General features: G+C 28.7%; 2 protein-coding genes across 3 annotated transcripts in view; one reads left to right on the top strand and one right to left on the bottom strand.

Annotated features, from left to right (window-relative positions):
• Nucleotides 1-27,187, top strand: part of tko (30S ribosomal protein S12 technical knockout) — a 54,019-nt gene that overhangs the window by 4,034 nt on the left and 22,798 nt on the right. The gene's annotated exons all lie outside the window — the stretch shown is intronic.
• LOC147808063 (uncharacterized) lies at nt 13,011-26,031 on the bottom strand. Of its 2 annotated transcripts, none has more exons than XM_087166624.1 (2): nt 25,800-26,031; nt 13,011-13,497 (listed from the first exon to the last, which is right to left on the bottom strand). In XM_087166624.1, the coding sequence occupies exon 2, from the start codon at nt 13,460-13,462 to the stop codon at nt 13,112-13,114; it is 351 nt and encodes a 116-aa protein (XP_087022750.1). In that variant the 5' UTR covers nt 13,463-13,497; nt 25,800-26,031; the 3' UTR covers nt 13,011-13,111. The 2 variants fall into 2 exon arrangements, with proteins under 2 accessions (XP_087022750.1, XP_087022751.1); XM_087166625.1 differs by lacking the exon at nt 25,800-26,031 and adding an exon at nt 20,360-20,826.

The following is a 27,187-nucleotide window of genomic DNA, read 5'->3' as shown; positions in this document are numbered from 1 at the left end:
CGACGATACCTCAAATGTGGATGAATAAGAGAGTAACATTTGGATGAAAAGGTTTTGTTTTACCGATATTTAACAATTATGTGCCTCAACCGTGTGATGTATAGCTTTTCAAATAGTATTTGAAAAATGACGATGATCGGACTTAACGAGGAATAAAAAGAAAGAATTTTACCAAAAAGCAATTTGAACTAGGATGAAAATTAAGTCACAACTTTCAAAACATTTCATGTTGATTTGTGAAATATGTATAAATGTATTTAATTTCGGTAAATTATTGTGATTTTGGACAGATATATAAATTAGTAAGTCCATCAAAAATCGAGAATAAATTTCAGGTAAATAAAGTAGTTAAATCAATACTCCATATTTTATAAAAAATATCAGGGCCAAAGAGAATAGAAGGGCTGGTTCACTCCTTTGAAGAAACTCTCGCCGCGCCAAACCTCCGATTTTCTCCAGTGACGTCACTGTGGCGCGAAGCTTGCACTTTAACTTCAAGAACGGAGCGTTCGGTCTAACTAGCTCTAACTTATATTGGAGCATTCCTTTTTGCGACATATTCCAAGACATTTGTTGTTTTATAAAATGATTTTCCTCAGTTCATTGCAGTGAATTTACAAAAATTTAAAACTATTAATGAAATACCAGTTTGCGCGATTGCAACTTGCAAAAATTCTGATAGAAATACAAAAGGAAGATATATAATTTTCCACGTGTTCCCCAAAGTAAATGAACAGCAATGTAAAGAATGGATTCAACGAAATGACACAGTTGATATAAAACAGCAATACGTTTATTCTATCGTTAAGAACTTTTATAAAAATTCACCATCTAAATAGAAACAGCACCTCGCTACTTCAAAAAGAAAGACAGGCGAAAAAATTAAAAATGGATTAAGTCAAAGAAAATATATAGTTAAAATTCTCCAAATTTCATAACATATTTTTTTTATGTAGTTATTCAAAATATTTATGATTTTTTTAATTATATTCTCCTAAAATTAAATATCTATAGATTATATTATCTTAAATTTTAACATCTATAAACAATTGTAAAATTTCAAATATCATTATGAACCTAAATTATTATTTTGTTTCAGAAATTAGCGTTTAAGGTTGATGTTTCCTAATGATTAAGTAAGAACAAATTGCTATTAACGGCATAATTTAAAATCAGGATTCTAAATTGAACCCAACTTATAGTTATCAAAGATTATGTAGATAAAAAAGTGTCGATATATGCTTTTCTTAATAAAAGTTAAAACTGAACTTTTTAAAATAAAGTATACTAACTAGTAAAATATTTTTATAAGTTTAAAATGCTATTTTTTTAATGTAATGGCCAAGAAAGTTTTTTTGAACTATGTTTACGAACGGAAATAATGTGTTAATTATGTAAAGTTTGAAATCTAATAACCAGAAAAAGTCTAACTTATTTTTACGGAGAGAAAGATGCAAAGTTATCATAATATCTAGCGATCTCCGAGATCTGTGTATACAGTGACGTCATGAGGAGAGAAATCGTAGCTTCAGCTCTATGAGCGGAATGAACTAGCCCTTCTACTCTCTTTAGCCCTGAAAAAATATAATCAATATTTAAGCATTTTAAGTATTCTAATGTATTTTTCTAATATATTATAATTATCCTAGTGTATACATGCTTCAAAATTTCAAATGAAGGCGTGTGATTTTCAGTTAGTTGGAAAGATACTTTTTTGACAACATTATTGGAATTATTTTTATCTAATTTTATTAAATTTTCAGAAATAACTTTTGAATATGTTTACATAATATTATCAGAGTATATAACAATTGTACATACAAAATATATAAGCAAATTGTGTATACATTATTTATGACTCGAAAATTTCTATAACATTTATTCTTACGATGATGGCCTCATATGAGTCTTAATTGAATTGTGGGACAAATCCATATTTGTTCATTTTGAGATACAAAGATTTAGTCTTATGACTGTAATGTTTTTCTTATCTTGTTTGATTTGTGGAGCCTCTTGTGTGGGAGCTAAAATGGACTAAAAGAGTTCTAGCGTTAAAATAATATAGAAATGGCTTATAACAATATGAAAATTGGGCTAACTCTTATTTTACAAGTGGAATTGGACCACTATTTAAATAAGGCTTTTATACATAATTAAACCGCATATGATATTGATAGTAAAGCTATTTTGTTGTTCCTATTGTTATTAAAACCATAAATAAGCTTGTTTCTCAGATTCTAATACTTAAATGAATTGTTCTGCATTAACATGTTTTAAGAAAACTTTCTTAAGAAATTTTTTGTCTTTAATTTTGAAACAAATTTTAGCAATATAATAATGATTTAATAAGTGGAGTGAAGTTAGAACTATATAACATCGCTCAAAGGAGTTTCACTTCAATTTCATGGGTATTATTTAAAATTTTGTATCATTTATTTTTTCGGATTTCGTTTTCATAGATCAGGTTCAAAATGTTTAAAAAAATTATTTTTCTTATTTAAACCATTTCTCGTAATATTTAGTTGCAATCCTTTAAATTAGGTTGTAATTTTATAAAAAAATATTCAACTGTATTTACGAAGTACTTGTCGAGGGTAGTACTTGTACTTGTCGAAGTACTTGTCGAGGCAAAATTTAAGAATTTTCCAGTCGAATCCAATGCAAGATGGCATTAGGCTGTGTTGTTTTCTTATATTAGGATACCGAAGAGTTCCATTTTATATTTCCTACATGAAATATTATCAAAATTATCATTAAAAGTTTGCTTAACTCACTATTCTGCAGTATTATGTGTTATCGTTTTACTTCAATTTATTTAAAAAACGAATTAAAGAACAATATTTTTAAACAGGCCATCCTATAAATGGAAAATTTTAAGAATATTTTTTTCAATTGTAAAACATCATAAAAAATTAATAACAGATTCTAAAATTAATAACAGTGTCTCTGAGTTATATAAATAAATGCTTAGGATAGTATTATCATTGGCAAAGGTTCATAATAAAAAAATATTAAAATTGATTCCAAAATGTGCTTTTAGTAAAATTGTCAACTAAAAAATACTCTTTTTAAAAATATTAAAATATTCTCGATTTCTAGTTTTATTATCTAAGCAAAGTATTTTAAAAATATTAAGATAATAAAGAAACATTAAAACCCTTTTTGCGTGAAATATTATTTACATCTCTTAAATTATGTGAAATTTTAAAACTAATTTTATCTTCCTTTATAATGTAAATATGACGATTGAGTTTCTTTCACTTAAACAACAAAACAAAACACACTTAATAAGAAGAAAATTGTGAAAATTTGTTGGAATTTATGTTTTTAAATCAATGAAACTAATATTTATACTACGTTTAATTATAAATGTTTACTTGATGAGCGAGACAGAAACTAATGTGTTTCAGCATTTTATACTGATCAGCTCAATTGCTACTCATTAATACTAATTAGCACTTTAAATACTCAGATCTTGCGCAATTTTCAACGAAATTCTTTCCAAATTTTAAAATGATATTTATATTATTTATTAAAAATATTTATATTATTAATTTCGTTTCATTTTATTGAATACTCTGCAATAGAAGTAAAAATGTAAAAAAAGAAAAAAATTATTCTTTATAAAAATGTCCATAATTCAATGAATATTTAAGCTAAATTATGAAATGTTTTGCAGTTATTTCACATAATAATTTGTTTTATAACCATTGTTGAACAGTCGACCCCATTTCCGGGTTCCACTCCGAAGCCTTGTAATTTTGATCCTAATCCAGAAGACAAGGGAGTTCCTTGATCAAATATTGGGGGAAATTTGCCTTCGTGGAGGACTTTTTGATGGAATGAACCCTCTATTGCGTTGCATGGAGAGGAAGATCACGAAAAACCTCCCACAGTTAGCCTAACGGCGAAGGGACTGTAACCGACGATCTGTCTACCTTTGAGGATATTTCAAGTCATTGTGGTTGGTGCAATCCGGATGTGGATTTTTATCGACCAGCCATTTCTGGGATTCGAACCCGGCTCACCGCATTGGAAGGCGAACGCTCTCTCCCCTGAGCCATCGTGGCTCTCATGTGATAACTTTATTTCATTTTATAACCGTCGTTGAACAGTAAATCCAATTTTAGGTTTACGACTACTAATGTACAATTCCGTAGCCTTGTAATTTTGAACCAATCCAGAAAATAAGGAAACTCCTGGATCAATATCCCCAGAGGTATGATTTGTTATGGGGACATGGAGGACTTTGTGATTCGACAGATTTAACGTGCACCAGTCTCCATTTACTACACGGGGAGTCTTTAACCGGAATCTTTATATATATAGTACCAAAACAGACCAAGACCGGCTGCTAGTCCGGGGTAATTAGTTTAAAAATTAATCATATCTAAATTTATTTTCTTTTCTTTAAAAAAATAAAGCTTTTTTACTTAGGGATCTTCATTTACTTAAACTCTCTGCCAGAACCTTTAAATTTATAATCGATTATTTTACTTTTAAGCCTAAAATTTAGCGTATATTTGTGCCTGAACACATTTTAATCTAAATGATGAGATGTCAAATGCGTATCTTTTGTTTTGAATTTAAAATCTATCAGATAATCGTTTTAAATCTTGCTAACTTTTATTTGAAAAAATAAGCACTTTTTTTAATATAAACTTTGTATTCCTATAATTGCTTAAAGTTCAGCAAGGAAGTGTTAAAAAATATTATTTAGCAGACTAACATTATTAAAAGAATCAACCCCTTTCCGTAACTCATATGGATTAACTATAATTTTATTAAAAAGAGCTGTTTTTTCTGTATCTATGATTAGAATTTCTTTGAATCAAGTATGTATAAACAAAAATTGGTTGATTCATAGTATTTTAGGAAGAATTATAAAGTCTGATACTCTCTCAAATTATCGCGAAATTTCCTGAATGTCAAAAATTAAATAACAAGTCCCAGATTAATTCAATTTTCACAGTGAGTTGAAACTTATAAAACTATTGAAACACACAACAAATTGTTTTAGTTCATCCAGTGTAAGAAGACAATTGACTATTTGAGAGTTTAATTTGATGCAGGGGAATCGTAGTATGAAAAATCATTATCGGCTGAGGCTTTTACTTCACTTAACTTTCTAACGCGGTGATTTCTTACAATGATTAGATCCTCAATCGTCTTCTTACGGTGGACGGACGATACACAGAGTTAAATTATTCTATTCCTGTTTTAGTTTCTTTAAAAAAAAAACAGAGAGATTTTGCAAAACTTTTAAAAACACTAAAATACGTCATTTTTGAAATTTTAATTACCATGTTTTTTTTTTATTTAATAGTTTCTTTTAAGACTTCTAAAGACGTTAAAGACTTCTTTTAAATGAAATTTTCTGAAACGTTTTTTTTTCTTTCAAATTTATTTGCTTACACAAAACCGTGAAGCTTCATAATCATTGATTGTTGTTATCTCTAGAACTTAGCGTTTAACAAAATCTTCAGAATCAAAATCTACAGAATCGTCAGTATTAAAGAATGTTTTGCTGGGATTTCTTGATCTCCCATATCTCATGTTTGGTATCATATAGCTAGATGCCTTAGGTAATACTTTGACTCCTCTGCGATGAATGTCCTCTTCACTGAAGCCAGTTTCATCGTCTCCATCACCATGATTCAGGTATAAATTTCTTGAAGCTGAGCGTGTGTAAGGAATATGATATCTAAGCGATATTTTGGCTTGGACGCAGAAGTTGCAAAATTGCAGAAAAGCAATAGTAGCAAGCACGATGCTCATCAAACATTTTCGCATTTTTCTCCCTTTAAAGAGTAGTTAAAGTACCTGCAATGTTTAGTATTATTAGATGAAATGCATAGAAAAATTAATTCTACAAGAGGTGCTTAAAACATTGAATCTTGGCGAGGGAATAATCGGGATCGAAGAAAAAATTAGAGAGGTTTTGCAAAGCTTTACTGACTTCTTTGTTATCGCTTTCTGAACTTTACAGCGTATGCGTGAAAAGTTTCTTCCAAATCAGCAGCGTTTCTAAGAGGCAGAAAATAAAGTTAGAATTACGGCTTACAAAAGACCAAACGCAATGCTAAAACTCTCTATTGTTAGTTCCCGGTAACACACACAATAGAGATGTTGCGCCGTATAAGGTTTCACTCAACTGCTTCCTGCTTTAGTTTCTTAAAAAAACAGAGAGATTTTGCAAAGTGTTATTTTTAGGTTTCTTTCTAACTTTTACGTTAACGGTACTATTTGCGCTTTATAGCGCATGCACAAAAATCACCCTGATAGTCACCCTCTCGCTTAATCAAAATTAAGTTAACTTAAGACAAGCTTAAGGCAAAAACTCTCTTATAAAACCCCGTAGTGAGATTTGCGATACTATGCATTCTTTTCATCTTCGTTGCAAGCAAATTCTAATTTAAATGCTTACTTATAATCAAGAAAGTATGTTAGGTAAGTTTCGGAAAATTGAATTTTGTTCAAAGAGAAATGCATATAGGTAGGAAAGTCTTCAAAGCGGTGTTCAGTAAACATCGTCCTTAATATATATCTTAGTCTCAAATTAATATTTAAGCGAGGAATCTCAAAACTTTAGAAATATCTATTGAGGAAACCTGGATAAAGAAAGCAAAAACATCAAAACTAACACTTATGAAATGGTTTGAAAAAGCTTCTTATTGCCGCCTTTCACCTCCACTAAGTTAGTAAACAAAAAGAGAGTTAATTAATACCTAAGATATTAAATTAATGATTCTTGCTTTATATCGAAAAGTAAAAATAACTTTATGAGTATCATATCTTACTGTAATTATAAATTGTTTTACAGAATACTAAAATGGTGTCGGCTACTATATACCAAGTAAAGTGAAAGAACATTCTTGGTGTTTTACATGACCAGGATCTATTCTTAGTTATTGATATAGTAAAAACACCAGGAGTTATCGGTGGTATTTTACTTCCTCTTCTTGTAGGTAGGTACCTTATTTACGTCGCACTAGAACTGCTCAATGGGGTATTGGCGACTGTCTGACAAACATCCCTGAGGATGATCCGAAGACATGCCATCGCAATTTTGATCCTCTTCAGAGGGGATATCTCCTCTGCTTTGGCAGCCCGACTACCGGCGTGCGAAGTCGAGCACTGTACAGTAAAACAGTTTAACAAGGAAAGATACCGCCCACCCTCTGTCCCAACGCAGGCCGATAAAAGTGGTCACCGACCCGCTTAATGACCGCAGCCAGTGATGCTTGATTTCGACGTTCTACTGAGAACCGTGTCTTTACGATCAGCAAACTGCAGGACTCATTTCATTGTAAAGTAATTGTCACCATTTTTGTTGTTAAAATAAGGGAAAATTTTACAGTGTGGATGTGTAAACGAGAAAAAAAAATTACTTACGAAATAAAAGAAGCAATACTGAAGAAAATAAGACCGAAATTATTACTTGTTGGCTGAACACATAATGATTATTAGATATACCTCCAAGTTTCACAAGGTCATGACACTTGTTTTGATTTTCCCATTCCGCCTTCCTCATTAATGATTCGCCTGATTTAGATTGAGTTTTAGTTTTTGGCTCTAGCTCACATATTTATTTGCGCACCCCTAATGAGTCTGTTTTTTTACTTCATCTCTGACAAGGATTTCAAAAGTATATATTCTAGCTGATCATTACGATACGAGCTGATCATTACAAAAACCTTCCACAAGCTTTGGTTTTAAAACCTTCCACAAGCTTTGGTTTTCTTCGTTAAATATTAAACAATTGCCTTATAAATCGAAACCAAATCACTACACTAATAATAATAATAACAAAATAATAATATTAACAAAATTATAATGATCTATTATAACACTGGAAGAATATTGTAAAGAATGCAATTTCTCGAACACGTTAATATTAAAAACCTATTCAATGCATACTTACTGCTAAATTCAATAACTTTTCGAGAGTAATTGCATTGAAAAGTTCTCATTACTTATACTTTCTTTGCAATGGCATTTCCACCCTCCCTCACTTCAGATGTTGATTGCTTAAAAATAGTAAACAATATTGTACAGATGTCAATAAATGTCAAAAGTGATTTGCTTCCAAACTAAGCATCTGCTTTTTTCTCTGGGACCATATTTTCTCCTTCTCAAATATTTGTTTTTTTGCTAAATATTACCATTTGCTATGACAACTTATTTTAATAAAAAACTGTCCATTTTTCTAATTGATTGTAGTTAAAAAGCTTTGAGCTATAAGCAGTATTAGTTTCCTTTATTCGAACGTTTGTCACTATTTGCATTGACTGATAACAACTAATCATTTCAGTTTTTGGTTCGGTTCAATTTGCTCATCAACCGCAAATTAACTTTTACATTAGTTTGATTTAGTCAACTTGCTTTTTGAACAAACTTTTTAGCTCTAAATAAGACATCCTTCTGCATTAATTCATTTATTATAAATTTCAAAGGCTCTTGGCACATAAAAAAAATTAAGGGAGCAAAACTTTAGTTTGCTGTAAAATATTTTCGAAGGGCATTCCATTTTACTGAATTTATCAGAAAAATTAACAAAAGAAATGCACAAATTTGAAGAATTAAAATATAATGTACCGTGCGCAAAATAAAAAGAACGAACCACCCTTAATAACTTTTGGTTCTTCCTAATCTTCACGTTGTAGGACTCATTCTCTCTCTATTATTTTTTTTCCCAATCACTAGATGTGGCGTGGTTCTCTGTGGTAAAATTACTATTATAACATTCTAGCAAACATAATATTGTGTTTCAGCTTAAGCATATTTATGTTCAGTGCAAAAAAAAGAAAATGGACACCCTGAATAACTTTTGATCTAATGATCGGATCTGACAATCTAGAACTCAATCTTAATGATTCGAAGGGGTGATTTCAAATATGCTTAATTGATTAGTGCAGACAATATATTAAGTTATGAAATCATACACAAAAGCTCTCTTTCTCTCAATAAACATACCTTTTTTCCGACGGATTCGGATTTCTGACTAATATAGGGGGAAGCCGCGATCTGGGAAATATGGTCCCCATAGTTTGGTCAGGAGAGTGATTCAAAGTTTGGATCCCTTAATGTTAAATTTAGTTTTTGCGTATTTTGCCATATCTCGAGAACATTTTAAGCAAATTGAAACATTTTAGCACACAATTCTAAAATTCGTTTATCTTAAGATAATTTCATGCAAATAAGCAAATTTTAATAAATATTTATTATTTTTTATTGTTTTATTAAATAACAGTCGAAAAGTAAACAGTTTTTGAAATCATTTTAAAGTATATAAATTTACCTGGCAAAATATAAAATTTGAGCGAAATAGGGCGAACAGTTCTTAAGAAATCGAATTTTAAAAAAATCATACATTAAAAATTCGATTTTTCAAGAACTATTCAACCGACTTTGATCTAATTTTGTATTTTGCCTTGTCAAAAATTGTATGTCATAATTCAAAATTTTTCCCCTATTATTAAATAAAATAATAAAAATAATAAATATTGACTGAAAAAAATTTTTTGTTTGGAATTATGTTGGATAAACGAACTTTATAATTATGCGAACTTTATAATATCTCCAGAGAACTTTTCAAGCAAATTTTTAAATTTCCTTAAAACGTTCTCTGGAGATATGGCAAAATACGCAAAAACTAAATTTAAAAATTTAGGGGTCTAAACTTTGGATAACTCTCCTGACCATATGGGACCATATTTCTCAGCTTGCAGTTACCCCTATATCTTAGGGGTCAGAAATCCGAATCCGTCGAAAAAAAGGTATGTTTATTAGAGTACGTTTTTGTGTCTGATTTCGTAGTTTAAAATATCGTCTGCACTAATTAATTAGCATACTTGAGATCATCCCGGAGAACCTTTAAGATTGAAATGCGAAGTTCCGCTCATTATATCAAAAGTTATTCAGGGTGGTCCGTTTTTTGTATTGTGAACTGTACATTTTTATTCATATGTTAACAGTAAAATAACCATAACCAAGTCTGGCTGCAGTGAGCAAAATGAAAAACGGACAATAATTTAATTACTTTTGATCTAATGATCAAATATTCTAATTAATGAGTGTGGACAATATTTTAAGTTACGAGATCAGATGCAAAAACGTACCTTCTCAGCATAAATATATATTTTTTCGGCGGATTCAGATTTCTGACCCCAAAATATAGACAGTAGCCGCAATCTGGCAAATATGGTCCTAATTTGTTTGATCAGGAGAGCCGTCCGAAGTTTGGACCTCTTAATGGAGAACAAAGCTTCTATTTTCCCCAAAAAAATTTAAAAATTCGCGGTGCATTTGTTTTTAATGTAGCTACAGGTGTCCATTTTATCATTTCTCTTTCAACGATGCAAGCACTTATATTTGACTGCCATGTTTCAAAAAACACCCGTCAAAAGTACAGTCTAACAGTTCATTTTAAAAATCAACACAGCTGAAAACATTAATCTCAGAAAGTTGATTGTTCTGCTGTGTACAATTGTGTTCTTTTCTTGCTTGTCCACTTTTTCAACAATCTAAGTTTTTTACTTACTGTTATTTTATTGAGGACTGCCCAACTCCTATTCCAAGTACAGTATGAAATTTCTAAGATCAGCTGACGAGTAGAAAATATTTATCACTAAAAATTAATACTTCCACGTAGCAATTATATTTTTATCTTTTGATATTATGCCATTTTTTTCACTTATGCTAATGTTTAATTTTAAATGATATTTTTAGGAAATTTTGCGACACATAAGCAAAGTTATAACTTGTCCATTTTATCATTTCTTATTGGACCATTTTTTCATGGTTATAAAGAATTGGTGACTTGCTTAACTTCTTTTAAGCAAGTTCAACACAAGTAGAAATTATTTAGTCAAAAAAATTAGAAGTGCTATGAAATAATTTTTTTTTAAAAAGTTATTTAGTACTTCATCATTTCTTATTTAACCTATTTTCTCCAAATAAAGCATTTATTTATTTGTCCTTCATTATTAAAAAAAATTTACTACTGAATTCTTACATTTCAGTTTAAATTTCAACATGATTTAAAATATTTAGTTCAAAAACTAAAAAGTTCTATTTTTCAAGTATTTTTCATAATTTATTAATTGTCCGTTTTCTAATTTCTTATTGGGCCATTTTTTCACCAATGTAAATATTTATTTATGACTACCATATTTAGAAAATTTTATAACTCACAAGCAATGTGTGTGTTATCTACCGTTTTAAAGAAAGACCTTTGTGGAAAATATTTATCTAAAAAAATAAATGTTTCATGGCGCATTTATTTTTAATAAAGCAATTCGGTACTAATTTTACAATTTTTCACTGGACCACTTTTCTCCAACTAAATAATTATTTTTTCTGGGATTTTTAGAATTATTTACTAGTTCGAAAGAAATTAGTTTGTTTAATTTTTAAAATAGACTAGAGTAGATATTATTTAGTTAAAAAGGAAAATGCTTCACTGGGCAATTATTTTTTTTAAAGTAGTAAAGTAATAAAAAGATAATAAAATATAATATTTATTATATTTTATCATCTTTTTATATTAAGCAAACTCAATAATTATTTTTTTCTGTCATATTAAAATGACATACAACAATGACAACTGACTTCTTATTTTTCATTTTGAACATCGCCTATAGAAGCTGTTTAATTCAAAAAGTTAACATTTCCTCGTAGCAATTATTTTTCCTTCCTTATTTTTGAATTATTTAATACCTATTTTTATTTCTTCTTAGGCCCCTTTTTAACCAATGTAAATACTTATTTTTAACTGCAATAGTTATGTTGGACGCACTACTGCCCGCTGAAATGCAACTACAGAGTTGAAATTTGGCATGTTGAAGGGACAATTTTGAATTAACAAGAGATTTCTTTTAAATAACAATTTGTTCGAAAGTAATTCAAATTTTTTTTAAGTGCATTTTTTCCTGTTTTAAGCAATAATTATTTATCCATTGTTTTAGAAATAACTATCTCTCTCGCGATTATCATGTTATAAGCTCGAGCTCTTCTCAAAAGTAACAAAAAAATTGAAAAAGGGAAAATAAAAGATAGAGATTAGATGCTACCAAATAAAATTCCTAACATTTAAAACGAAATTTTAAAAAAAATGATAAAATATGAAGAGAGATAAAAACTATTTCCAATGCGAATTGTTATACAATATAAGACTATCGATACATATTGTTAATAAGTAAAATTACTTATCATTTATTACCTCTTATTGTGTTGCACAATTTGTATTCCTAAGTATTATTTGTATTCCTAAGTTAAAATTTTTTAACAAGTACAGATGATTACTTTTCAGATCCAAGTTCAATTCACAGCAAAATTCACAGCATTTAAAGACCGGCATTATCTTTAAAGTGTAATGAAATATTTTAATGTTTCATTTTAAAAATTGACATGAGTAGAAAATATTAAGTAGCAAATATTAAGTTCCACGATGCAATTCTAAATGCTGTTCAGACGTGGGCATATAATATCACAGTGCTATTTGTCTACGTTTGAAATTTATTAAATCCTGGTGATCAGTTTCCAAAATTCAGTTAGTCAAATTTTAGTTTCTCAACGACGTTTATTTTGAGATTTTAGTAATTCCTCTAATTAAGATAAATATCATTACTTATTAGACAAAATAAAGGCATGGCAAATTAATGTTTTCTTCGATTGTTCTCCTATTATTATTATTTGCTTACAGCTACACAAAGTTTTTGCTTTTCAAAAAATGAAAAGTGGGGTTTTTTTCTTCTCTCTTTTTTTGGATCTAAGCTTTTCAAATATTTATTCGACCACCTTCCAAGTTTAATACAAAAAATATGTCTTTTTTTTTGAGAAAAAAAAAGGAAAAACTTACATTATTCGCTGCAAAAAGTTTAACTGAAGACATAAATATTAAATATTAAAGACAAAGACAATTCTTGTGTCAATATCGACCTTTTAAGATAAAGCAATGAAGCCTATGAAAATCCGACTACTAGTAATACATTTTTAAATGATATTTTAAAAACTCTTAAATTAAACTAAATTATTTTATTTCTAAAATTCTATTATCTTATTTGTATCAACTTACAATAATTTTTTTTGTAAAAATTTAACAAACATGTTATGCAGTGAACATATCTTTGAAAATGGACTTTCTAGCATCTTTTTCAAATTTCTCTGATCTTCCAAATCTCATGTGTCCATAATCATCGTCTTGGCGTTTAGCAAAGTCCTCTAAATCGAGGTGGTCCACAAAATCGTCATCATCTGGGATTGATTTGCTGGGATAAAGATCCACTTGGTTGTTGCCAGCCTTAGCTTTACTCCCACCTTGATTCAGATTTAAATTCCTTGAAGCAAAGCGTGTGTAAGGAATGTGATCCCAAAATGTCATTTTCGCATGCACAGTGGCGTTTAAAAACAGCAGAAAAGCACCGATAATAAGCACAGCCCTTATTAATCTTTCTCGCATTTTCGTCAACTGAAGTAAGAGGCTAGTAAAAGTACCTGAAATAATTTGCGCTGTTATTATAGAAATATATAAAAAGTTATTATCATAGTAATAATTGTGCTAAACAGGGGTAGCACAAACAATGACCGGTGTTTAAATATATATTTTTTCGAAACTATTACACACATAACAATAGAGTAACTGCAAACAACGTCATCGTGGCTATGAAATCTGATTGAATGTTAAAACTTGGCAGTTGTTTAGGTTAGGAACTGTTCTTTCCATACCATTTCGAGTAAGCTCGGCAAGTCAAGTGTGAATTCTTTTAGATGACACGTCCTATATTCTTTGTCAAAGAAACGGTTTATTTCTTGCTTAACACAAAGACAGGCATGAAGTCATGCAAAACACAGGCAAACTAATTATGCAACTAATTTGACTGATACTTAAAACAAAAATAATAATGTTCACATCAAAATACATTAACAAGTCAATCTAAATTAAATAAAAGACGTAGACAAGAAAGAATAATATTTTATCAAATTTAATATGAGATACGGCGTTGTATTTAACTAACTTCACGTTAATTAACATTTTAACTTATATGACGAAAGAAACTTAGTTACAGCAATATACCGAATATTAACACCCCATATTGTTTATAAACAACCGTCTGACGGATATAGGTCAGGTGGTTGTGTATCAGCGATCTTCTTCTTCTCGAGTTGATTAATGACACGCTAAATTAATGAAAAATGTGCCAAGTTTAATTTCACTTACAAATGTTCTTGGTGACTCTTTTAGAGCAAGAAAAAAAAATTCACTCCTTTTGTGGTTTCACACTGTGAATAGTTTTTAAATCCTTCACAAATATTTTCTTTAAGTTCTTACAGTATATACCCCATCTTTAACTCACTAAGTGTCTTGAGCATGCTTGTGACTCGTGATTTGCCGTTAATCACGTGGACACCGAAATCACCGAACCTTACGATATGTGAGATCTTTTTATGGAGTTACCTCAAAGACACTGTTCATGAACCATTTATGCCGAACACACTACGATGCAAGTTAAAAACACATTTGTTCAGCATTAGGAATCATTGATAGTGGTAAAATAGAAAATTTGAGGCGCGAACTTAATTGCAGTTTATATGTTTCTCTTGGTACGAAAAGGCCATCTACCGAACATTAGTAACTGAATAAAAGCTTGGTATATTTTTCTTCATTCATTCTTAATTATATAATTTATTTGTGATGTGTGTAACAGTTCCAAAAATATAAATATTTAAAATCTGGTCATTTAATTATTCTAACCCAATATTAATTCAACAGATATTACGAAATTTATTAGCATCACCTTGCTGAAAATAAATTAAAAAAAGTATTCAAAGAAAATAAAACTAAAGCCGAACCTATGGGGCGAAATGTAGCATAATAATAAGTTTTGGTTAGTATAAAAATTGTTGATGGAATTCGTTTTAATTAACGTGATGTTCCATGATGACCATCTTTGATAAATTTTCTTAACACTTCAATTTAAAAAACTATAAATGATTAAATGTTTGGAAAATTTCATTACTCTTCTCAATAATTATTTTTTGGTAACAGCTGAAAGCAGCATTTCGTGAGCGGCTTCTAAAGTTAACTTTGTTTTTAAAGATTATGTCCGAATTAGATATGTTGCAGGGTTAATTGAAAAATCCAGTGTTTTGCAAACCAACATCATCATTTCGCAAAGCACAAGCCTCTAATATAATTTTTAACATACTGCAATGAACCAACTTACTTTTAGGCTAATTAGAGAGTATATAATTCATTGCATAATTAGCCATATCGTAAACTGTTTGCAATGCACCCACAGAAGAGAAGGCTAATTGTAATGAAGAAAAGACTTTTTAAGAGGAATTTAAACACTTAACAAGTTAAAGGAATAAGTTAAACTTAAAACTAGCTCCGACTCTCTGTTCAAACCACCAACAAGGCGCAAAACTTATTACAATAAGCTTAAATAAACTCAGGTAAATTGAGTTATTCATCGTGCATTTTCTTATTAGTCTAAGGTCATATGGGCTGATTGTGAGCCTAAAAATTTCAAAGTATAAATTTAAAATTTTGCAAATAATTGCAAAATGGCGGTGACATTCAGAAGGAACAGGATTTTCCTATTCTGCAACGACATCGATATATGCACCAAAAAGAACGGCAAGACGATGCTAGCGAATCACTTAGTAAATTTGTTTTAAAAAAGCTTTGCATTTTTTTATATTTAGCTCAGTACTTTTCGGAAAAACCAGTTAAATTGATTACTTTTTCATTAAATTTATAGATAAAATGCTACATTAGTGCGAGAAAAAACAAAGTACTAGAACTTCAAGATGTTATAACTCAAGAGTTAAGGATTTTCAAGTGTTCTGATTGGAAAGCCAGTTAATATTTACCAAGTTTCAAAATTAGTTACCAAGTTCTTTAACAAATGGTGTTAACTAGGAAAACTCCAAGATAAAGTTCTTTGCTACCCATAAGGCTATCTTAGAATCTGTGTTTATTGAAATTGCAAACCCTCAAATAGTTGAAAACGTTCGAAGCGTTTTCTAAAAGGGCATTTTTTAAAAATTCCATTGAATCGACATCTGCTTAAACTAAAAAATATTGACCTTAAGGAAAAATTGACGTTTGCCTTCGAACTATTTCTTTCACGAAAATGGATAAAATATGTTTTTAAAAAACATATAGCTACTATAAATTGAATGTATTCTTAAGAGTTGAAAATACTTCGAACAAAATATTCGCTCAGTACGTAATATTATCAAAGAAACAAATGTTTCAAATAGAGTTTAGATAAACTTTATAAAATAAGCTGTTATTCAATGAAATTACAAAACAAACATTTTATATTTTGTATTTTAAAGTAGGCAAAAGATGCGAAGTTATTCAAAGAGATCACTGTACACTGTTAGAAATTTCATAGAAAAAATGGTTAAATAGCAATTTATTTAATTGTTATTGTACTATACTCAAACAAACAGTCAAATAATATATTCATAAGATGGTATTCAAACTGTTAACTGTGAGAAAAACAGTTTATTAACTGTTTTCATCTAATATGGTTAAACAGTCAGAATTTTATCGCTCTAAATAGGCCCACCTAATGAAACCTAGTTCCTTACTGATCGGTAGATATAACCGAGAGAGCCAATCTGTCAATCTCATTATCGATAGAACGGGGGTTCTCCTCTCAGTGTTGACTTCATGATATTTTGCCCATTACCTTCAATACACGAAGAGTTTCCAGGGTTTTGTACTTCCCAATTTGTGACCCTGGACTATTAGAATACGATACTCTCATTCACGCATAGATGGCAGCACAATAAAGCTGCTTAGAACAAAAAAAATTCGATTTTACAGTAATTTTAGAATGAAAATTCTAACAGTGTAAATTAAAATAATTTTTGGTTAAAAGATAAAATGCTAGATCGAAGTATTTCTGCGGTATCAAAACGCAATCATGTTTAAAAAAATTTACTATAATGATGAAACTGAGAGAGTTAGGTGATATTTTATTAATAAACAATGGTGAATTTTGCTTTGCTTATAAAATTTTATTATACCAATTCAATTTATATTTCATTACTATACTGGTAATATTTAATCAGTTATTGCTATGTGCCAGACGTCTGTGTTTTTTATTCAGCTTTCTGTCTTTAAGCTTTTACATATGGATTTAAGCTAATTAGAATTGTTTGAATTCTTTATGTTGCTCTGCTCGTCGCAATAAGTCTTCATTACTATGTGCTCATTGTAAACGGCTAAAAAAATCAGGCTAAGCAATGGATTATATATTTTTAATTACTCTAAAAGTAAGCATTACAGTAGGCCTAAAAATTATCAGGTTGATGATTAAGAAATATTGGAGGCTTTTACAATTAGCCGAACGTTTTACAAAATAATAGCGGCATATTGCAAAGAGCCGGATTTTCATATTAGCCTAGGATATTTGTTCTTTGTAAATAACTAATTCAAAAACGTATTTAATTTTTAATAATAAAGTAACTTGATTGATTATTTCTGGAGAGTTTGTGTATACATAAAAGAGTTAAAATTTCCTTTGATTTGTTATATTAGAAATTCTTTTCTTGAGTCTCTTTTTTTTTCATTTCTTATTTTCTTTTATTTATTTATTTATTTACTTGTTACATTTAGGTTATTTTTCCCTGTTTTTAAAACTTCAGCCTTTGAAAGAACGGTTATATGAAAGTATATTTTGCTTCTTCTTTTTTATTTTGTTAAACACGCAGTAAAACAGTGAGGCGTATCCTGGGTGTTCATAAGGACCACCTTTAATATATATGTTTCCAAAAAGTTTGCGTTTTAGCTGCTACCGTATACGAGTTTGCTGCAAGTTGAAAATGTCAGGTTGAATCATATAATCATGCAAATAAATATGTCTTGAACTTGATTGATCCAGCTTAAGCGGAAACATGGTTCAATATTAGACCTTATTATTATTGCTACAATTCACATGATACTATGGTACAAGGTTCTATTTACTTTTCTATATCTCGAAATTTAATGAGTCACTGATAGTAATGACAACTGCAAGCCTGAAAATATCGAAATATTTTAAATTGCCCGAAGAAACAAAGCGCAGTTGAAAAGGTGTTAATTAGAATTATCTCCAAATTACATCAGAAAAATCAAACTAGTTTCAATGTTACTCCTTCTCACTAATGATTCGTTAGATTTTTATTACACTTCTGTATTTACTCGTTATCACTTTGCGATACCTAATGCGCTTTTTTAACTTTTTTTTGGAAAGGATTCTGAAGTATATGTAATAAGGGTCGTCAATCATTATGAGTTTATTAATCTTGCTATCGTTTATTCCTTCATTATCTACTATTTAGTTTATTAATCCCATTATTTGTTAGTTTATCAATATCATTACAGATGATTCCTATAATTATTCACACAGTTCTGTGAGATATAATAGATAAACCTCTTACTAAATCAGTTGTTCTTTGACAAGTTTTTTCCAATTAAGAACCTAAAATTTTCTTGCATTTTACTTAATTTGAATAATTACTAACGTTTGGTTTTAAATAGATATTTAGGTCGCTAAGCAAATATGTTTGCTTATTGAAGGTCGCTATTAAAAATGATTGAAAATAAAATGCGAATTTTTTTTTCACTAAATTCTACAAATAAAAAGTTTTTCGGTGTTTAGTTAAGTCTACATCAACAGTTAGTTACTGACACAATATTTTAGATACATAATATTTACATAGTTTACCAGTTACATTATTAGTTACATTTAATAATATTTACATAATATTATATAATATTCAATAATTATATATCAGTATATTTAATAATCAGTATATTTTATAATATTTACATAATATTAATGCTGTTTTTTGATAAATCTTAAAGAAATTGTAAACATAAAAAATATTTACCTAAAATAAAATTTATTTCAAACAGATCACTATGAATGAGTTATAAACGTATAAATCATTCTCAGTATCTTTTAAAAAAATTTATTATAAATTTAATTAATATTTTTGGAAAAACAATATTTTTCATATTTTTCTCAAGAACAACTCTGTTGCTGATACATATTTTAATAAAATGCTTACAGGACGTTCCATAAATACCAGTTTTAATATCTGAGTATTTCTAGAATCTTTATCAAAAAAGAAATCAAAAAATTATGCACATTAGGAGCTTCAGGTTTGAATCTCTAATTAAGTATGTGTTTTCGTTTATTAGAGCCGCTTGACTCTAGTTTTCATTTTGATAGTGTTTTTGCTTTTATCTTGCATGTATATTAGTTTACGACCCTCAATATGTATATTTTTGTTGTATTTAATATTTTTGTTCAGTTCATAATATTTTTGTATTATATTTTTGTATTACATTTTTGTTGTATTTTTGTTTTATAAGGACTCTAAAATACATATTAAGGTTGGTCTTTGTATAATAATTAAAAACAATAGCTTTCAGTTAATTATTTAACAGAGAATTAAAGCAATTACCGTAAAATAACCTTAGTTGCAAATTTACATAATTTTTTTTCTTCATAACTTTAGATTCAAATTCTAAAAAAAATACTTACCTTGTTTAGTTGTTGTTTAATTTAAATTGCCAGCTTTGACTGGACGAAGTTTCACTTAAAAATTTCTATGAAAGTAAACATTACTTATTTACTGTCTAATAATTATAAACACTTATAGTTTTAAGCCTTTAATTTTGAATAATAATCATAGCCAGAAAAACATAACAATAATAGAGGTTAACGTTAAGAAGGGATGATAAAATAATTATTGCTGATAAATGCAGTTAATAAAGATAAGAAAGTAATTTAGAAATAAATTATAGAATAGTTATAGAATATAGAATAATTATAGAATTATTATAATATTATTAATATGAATTATTATAATATTATTATAATAATAATCGTAGAATTTAGAAATAAATTATAGAAGTATTTAGAAGTAAATTAGATCGCCATAACATTTATTGCTTCTATGCAGGTAATAACCAAAGGTATTTCGATATTTTTTAGTTTATTGTGTATCATATCATGTGATTTTTCTGTCCAATGAGAATACACGAAACGGTAATGTGACAGTAACGATAACTTATTATAATTTATATTGAGAAATCTAAAAAGTGTTAAATTATTATCTAGTTAATATTTTTTAAATATATTCCTAACATTAACGCCAACTTTTAATTAAAAAGGCATGCATAAGCAAAATTTTCACTAATCAGCTAAGTTTCCACAAATAAAAATAATTTTTTTATTTTTTTGTAATTGGGATGTTTACAAGCTTATTTAATAATTTAATTCAAAATTATTAAAATTGAAATATTCTCTAAAAACTTAAGGAATTTGTTGGAAAAAATTCTTACCTAGAAATCTGAGGATTCGGAAATACTATTTTGTTGAAGAAGATATGTATACAGGGCCTTACATTTAGGGCGGTACACAGTTGATGACGTTTTTTCCCGAAGAATGCTTCGATTGGATGTTTCAATTTTCAATAGAAATGCGAGAGAATGGACAGATACACAAGAAATATGCTCTTCTTTCATGTAAGAGATTTTGTCGAATTTTTCGATATCCGAGGCTGTAGAAATATTGGAATTTGAATTAACTGAAATATCTGCCATTCAGGCTCTTTCAATTTAAAATAAGAAGTTTTTATTGAGGAGAAACTTTTTGAGATAGTGAACATTAAAAGTTTCAATAATCGTGGATCAAAGTAATCGAAATTGGTTCGGAAATATCTTCAAAGCAACAGTAGATCTGAAAGAAAATTAACATGAGCGTAGAATATAATGAATTGCAAATAATATTCTCGAGAGTTCTTTTTCATTTTACTTATTAGGTGATGTCGGATAATCTTCGTGGCTTTAGGGAGTTAAAAATAAATAAAACAACTTCGGCACATACTCATTTTAGATTCGTATATGAAATATTTTGATTCAAATTAAATTACTGAAAATATTTCAAAAGTATCGTAAAAGACAAAGGTAAAAGAAGCTACAATAAGAACTCATATTTCACAGCAAAGTCTGAAGAAAAAAAAGACTTCTTTTCTTAATTAAAGGATCGATTAACTGAGAGTAAAAATTTTCAAATTCCTATACTGGTTTAGAACATTATTTTAAAGTAGTTTATAAGCAAAATTCTGCAGGAAAAAAAAGAAGATAAAAGAAATTCTAAAAAAAAAAAAAAAAAAAACTCAAAAGGAAGTGTAAATAAAATCTACAAAAACAGGAACTTTATTTGAAGTAGCTAATCAAGTTTAACCATATTCCAAACTATAGCCACCCAGTAAATAAAAATAGTTCTGCGAAATTAAGTAGAAAATAAAAAATTTGCAAAAGGAAGAGGAAATAAAAATATTCCGACAAAGATGGAAGAAATTTAAAAAAAGAAAATTCAAATTTTACAAAAGTTGAAGTTTGTGTAAAACTTATTGATAGTTAAGAGCTCACGATTATAATAAAAAGTCATTTAAGGTTGCGGCGATTCATTCAATTGTAGCGTATCTACTACTACAAAATTACAACTACATTTCACTAGTATATAAGACATGTTAACTCGACTCTATGTTGGAGTACCTTTTCATAGATGAAGGTTGACATTGTCGATAGCACCTCCCCGTATTGGTGACCCGGATGTGATGTGAACACGCCTACGATGGCAGAAACGCCCACATCGATAAGAACTCGCCTACCTAGACAGTAACGCCTACTTCGACGGATGGTCCACAAGGAACAGTTTACTTGCTCATTCTGATTGCGACATTATCCACCTCCTCGCACTGTTGCTACTCAGTCTTGTCTCGATCACACATAACGTCAACCTGCATACACTCGACTGCAAAAGACAACACAGGAGCTACTACGATCATGATCTTAATACAGCTCTCATGACTAATGTTCAAAACCCGGTGACCTTAATCCAGCTCTCCCGGTCTGTCACAAATGCAGCAACTAATGGTATCCGTGTATCGAATTCTATCACAGCTATAATTCTGGTGGGGGAGTACTGTAGCGTATCTACCACTACAAAATTACAACTACAATTCACTAGTATATAAGACATGTTAACTCGACTCTATGTTGGGGTACCTTTTCATAGATAAAGGTTGACATTGTCGATAACACCTCTCCACACTACTTAATGCGCTGTATTTTTCCTTTTTCACTCTTTTGCATACTTTCTCGATTTGTATACAATCGAATAACACGGTAAATAGAATCGATTTTTTGAAAATTTCTCAGAGGCGTTTTCCCTTAAATTGTCCACATAAGTGGAGGGCTATAGGGATTGAGGATAAGTTTTGGTTTCATCAATGCTAATTTTATCATTGTTATCAATGTTAATGATTTTATATTGATAAAATGAAGCCTCTCCCCCTTTTCGAAATATATTCTGTAATAAATTTCTCGAATCTCGATGAATTTTGAAAACTCTCGAATCTCAAATCCATCTTGATGGTGCTCGTATATTGATCTCTACTTTAAGCAGTTTGTGCTAGAAATCTAAAACCAGGGAGGGACATAATAGAATATGAACGTGTTACTCAGAAAAAAATGTGGAGTGATTATTTCTATCTTCTTTAAAACACGAACGGTGAAGAAATTTTAATTATGAATTAAAAAATATTTAAAAAAACATTAATTATTTTTTTATGTAACTAAAGAATGAGCTTGTTCTCACTCAATACGAAGCGAAGGAAAAATGACTTTTCAATCCTTCTCAAAAATGAAGAAAATTTTAAAAAACAAAACAATATTATACTACTTTTTGTTATTTCCTGATATATTTACTATAATTTAATAAATATTTAATGTGTTTTTTTTTTTTTTTTTTTTTTGCCCCATGCGCAAAATGGGAATTCAACTAATAAAAAATAGTAAAATTTCCTACAAAAACCTTTAAATAACTCACTAGAACAGGAATCATCTATCTTTCTATACTTACTATTTTTTGACTTATTAAGTATTATTTATTAATTGAAAAAATGAAATATTTTTATCATGGTTTTACAATAGTGGGCACATGTAAAATATTTGACGGGCATCATGGTACCAGTGGGAATGGGATTAAGCAACCCTGCTCCAAAGCACATAGAACGTATTTTTTATAGTTTTTTTAACAAATCAACTTAATTCCGCCATTTGTTGAAGCTTGAGGATTTGTTTTATTCAGTCGATTTGTGTAACTATTAAGTCTTTTTTTTCCAAAGAAATAAGAGTCTAAAAATAAAAAAGTAATTTTAAAAAGTGAAATAAATAAATAACTAAATAAAGAGTTTTTTATTTTTCATAATTGGTGTTAAAATAAATAATGTTTTTTAATACTTATAATACGTGTCACAAAGTATAAATATGTATCATATATGTCACAAAGTATAAAAATGTGTCGCAAAATATGTAATATATATAATATATAATGTAAATAAAAAATATAAATACGTATCATATGTATCACAAAATACGCAATATAGATAATGTAAATCTAAAATATAAATATGTATCACCAAGTACAAACAAATAGTAAAAATAACGACATCGTAATATTGCCCCCAAAAAAAGTCTATTACGTCATTAGTGTAATTATTTTTCCGTGGAAACTATATGTCTAAAAACAAAAAAGTACTGTTTAAATTTGAAAGAGAGTAAATAATTTTATTAATTAACTTTAAAGTGTATTTAATTATATCAAGTACACTACACACAAGTAGCAAACAATAACGGCATCGTACTATTACCAAAATAATTCAAAAAAGGGTAACATAAATTTAACTAACTGCTTACTGTCAGTATCAACAAAAATACAAAAGAAATATTAAAATAATATGAAAATTTTATTTTCACTTCATTTTATTGGATTTGGTATTAACATCAAAATTTACATTTTGAGGGAGTTTTATCATAGATCTAATTTTATTTCAATTTTTTCAACATATCCGAAAGAAACTTAAGTAATAAAATAATTTAGTTTATAATTCCAATCACAAACTTCCTTTTTTAACCCGTTGCCATTTTAAAATTAAATTAATAAAGCTGAGAACATCGTAGAATATAAATGATTTACGTATTTTTTTTTAAAGTATCAGAACATTTTAAAAGATACGTTTTCAAAAAATATAAAGCATGACTCAATAGTGAAATAATTTTTCCACCATAACTATTCAGATTCTTATGTTCAGTTTTATCAACAACAAAGAATGAACACTTAAGAATCCTATTTTATGTGTCAGTGGTAAGAAAATGACATGAAAATGATAGTATTGCTTTATCTATGAATTAAATGAATATTTTGAAATTGAAAAAACTTAACTATGGGATTTTAGACTCAAATTAACTTATTTACACAATTAATATATTATACAGAGCATGAATATCTTGCTCTTGGAGTCATTTAACTAGTATAAAAGAATTTTGTTGATTCGTTTTATTTTTAATGGCAAAGGGTAAGCAGTGTTTGTGGAGAGCAAAAAATTGCCGATATTGGTGAAAATATTTCCTTGTGAATCGCAAAAGCAATTAAATTTGGGAAAATATCTTGCATAAGCAGGGGGACGCGATTTGATTTTTGTTCGATTTGCTAGCTAACTTTCGGTGGCTAATATCGATTTAAAAAATTGCTCTAATGTCGATTTAAAAATTACTTATAAATTGCTCTAATTTAATAATTGCTTTAATTTGATTTTTGTTCGATTTGCTAGCTAACTTTCGCTGACTAACATCGATTTAAAAAATTGCTCTAATGTCGATTTAAAAAATTTCTTATAAATTGCTTTAATTTGATTTTTGTTCGATTTGCTAGCTAACTTTCGCTGACTAACATCGATTTTAAAATCTCTAATATCAATTTAAAAAATTGCTTATAAATTTCAAAAATTTTACAATTTTGATTGCAGGCTGTAATTTATGTTTATTTTTTTATTTCGCTGATAAGAAATAGGGTAATTAAAAACCACCAAAAATTAGTTTACGCTACGTCTGAGAGGCTCTTTCCAAAATAAATACAACTGGTGAAACAATTGTGTTACCAGTTTTTAATATTTTTAAGAAACAAACTTCTCCCTTAAATAGATTCTTTTAATTAAATGCAAATTTTTTTAATAAGCATTGATGGATCGACTACTTATCTAAAAATATCAATTAAAAATGCAAGATACGTAATCAATATAGTTAAACCGATAAAAGTACGATTCTTCAAAGTTGATACCCTTCGGGATTGTCATACAATTTTTATGTTTTATGTGAGGATTAAAAAAGATTTAACTAGCAGAAATTCGAAAAACTGTTCATAATTTTAATAAGTATTTTTACTAATGAGCTTAACCTTTATAAATCCCTTAGTAATTCTCACCTAACTTATTTTAAAATTAGCGGAAAAGTTCTACTATCTCAATTTTGCTTTGGAAAAAATAACACGTTTTTCCATTTTCTAAGCAAAACATTCAATAAATGAATTTCATTTTTTGTTAGAACACTTAATATTTTTTTTCGAATATAAATAAAAAAAATTTAATACACGCAATTAAAACCTCGAAAAAAGGCTAACCTTTAGTTTATACTACGAATCAAACTTTTAAAAGTTATCCCCCATAAAGTTTAATCAGTTAAAAAAATATTAGAGCAAAAATCACAACAAAGAAAGTTTAATAAGTAAGCAGTTTAAAGTTATACAGCACTCATCAATATTAACTAAAACATGCTTATGTTTATTATTCTTTTCGAAACATGTTTATGGTAATCACAAATTCAGTTTCACTTCAATTGGATTCCAAGTTTAAGAAGAAAAAAGTTAAGAAATGCATACCTATTAGTATGAAATTCGGAAAGATAGGTGATCTATAACCTTTTTTGCTCTTTAAACCTTTAATACCTTGCTATCAAACATCATAACCAATTATGATTTGAAAATCTTTTCGAAACATGCTTATGGTAATCACAAATTCAATGGACCTTTCATTTTCTAGTTAAAGACCAAATTCGAAAGAAGAAAAAAAAATTATCTTGCATAAAAATTGGAGAGATAGGTCTTGTTCCTTTATTGATTAAAGTATGCTTTGTAAGTCCAATAATGCATCTGATTATTGAATGCATGTGATAAGCATCATATTATTTGATGAAAAGCATGGTATATTGCCTATTTTTTGAATACGTATACAATTTTACTCTCGAAATAGCTGTATAAACATATTTTTGTTATATTTTGTAAGAAATAAATTAAGGAATAAGGAATGGCTTTATAAGAGAACTTTTCCCATGAAATTGTATTTATGATCTAATTTAACAAGATCTTGACTTGTACCTAAAAATTTAATTTCAGAGAAGGAAACAAGAGCCTAATATTGGATTGTTAGTATTAAAATCTATTAATGTAAATTATGCTATGAATAATTAGTTGATTTTTGTGTTCGAAAAAAATAATTTTACCACTGATTTTTTTTTTTTTTTTGTAAGTAAACGAAGAAAAATTTTTTAAACCTTAACAAACCATTTGAAATAAATAATACTGATAAGCTGAAGAGGAGAGATATACTTCATTCATTGGTAAAACTTAGCTCAAAAATTATTAAGATTAAAAAAAAGTCAATATTCTTAGAGCACTCGAAAACCAGACGCTCATTCATAGTATACAGCAGATTTAGGAAAAAAACAGTTCTGAAAAAAATTAATCACAAAATTTTTAACGAAAGTATAGGAAATAAAATTAATTTAAAAATGAAGGGAAAAAAAACGTGATAGTTGAGGGGAAATGATGGTGGTTGAGAGAGACAAAATCAGGGCAGGTTGCATTTCCAAGCTCTTGAAATTTGGCGCCTAGTTTTCGAGCTTTCGACACATGTAAAATTTTCCGTCTTAATGATTTTTGAAGCTAATGAAGTTCTCTATAATAAACTCAACATTTTCAGGGTAGAATCCTTTCTGGCCCAAAGTCACAGGTGTTCCTCGCTCTAAGTTTTCCACCCTTCCCTTTACAATCGCAGGTGGGGTGTTGACGCTAATCCATCGTACTTGAGATAATCTTTCTTTTAATAGGGGTTGATAGTCATGATGCGTTTATCTCTGATTGGCGCCATTTCGTTAATATTTACAAAATGTTATAATTTTACAAAACAAGAATAAAATTCGGAATTTTTAAAAACTGCTTTCTTTTCTGAGTGATTATTTTTAAAAATTTATTTATTGCAATTCGTTTAA

The sequence above is a fragment of the Parasteatoda tepidariorum genome, chromosome 6 (assembly GCF_982258835.1).
Source record: "Parasteatoda tepidariorum strain Cologne lab strain chromosome 6, Ptep-v5.0, whole genome shotgun sequence".
In the NCBI taxonomy this organism is placed as follows: domain Eukaryota; kingdom Metazoa; phylum Arthropoda; class Arachnida; order Araneae; family Theridiidae; genus Parasteatoda; species Parasteatoda tepidariorum.
Note: the sequence above shows the minus strand (reverse complement) of the source record. Positions and strands in the feature narration are given on the sequence as shown.

What these genes read in the sequence shown, in the direction of transcription:
- LOC147808063 (XM_087166624.1), bottom strand. Translation starts at nt 13,462, where the DNA reads ATGCGAGAAAGATTAATAAGGGCTGTGCTTATTATCGGTGCTTTTCTG.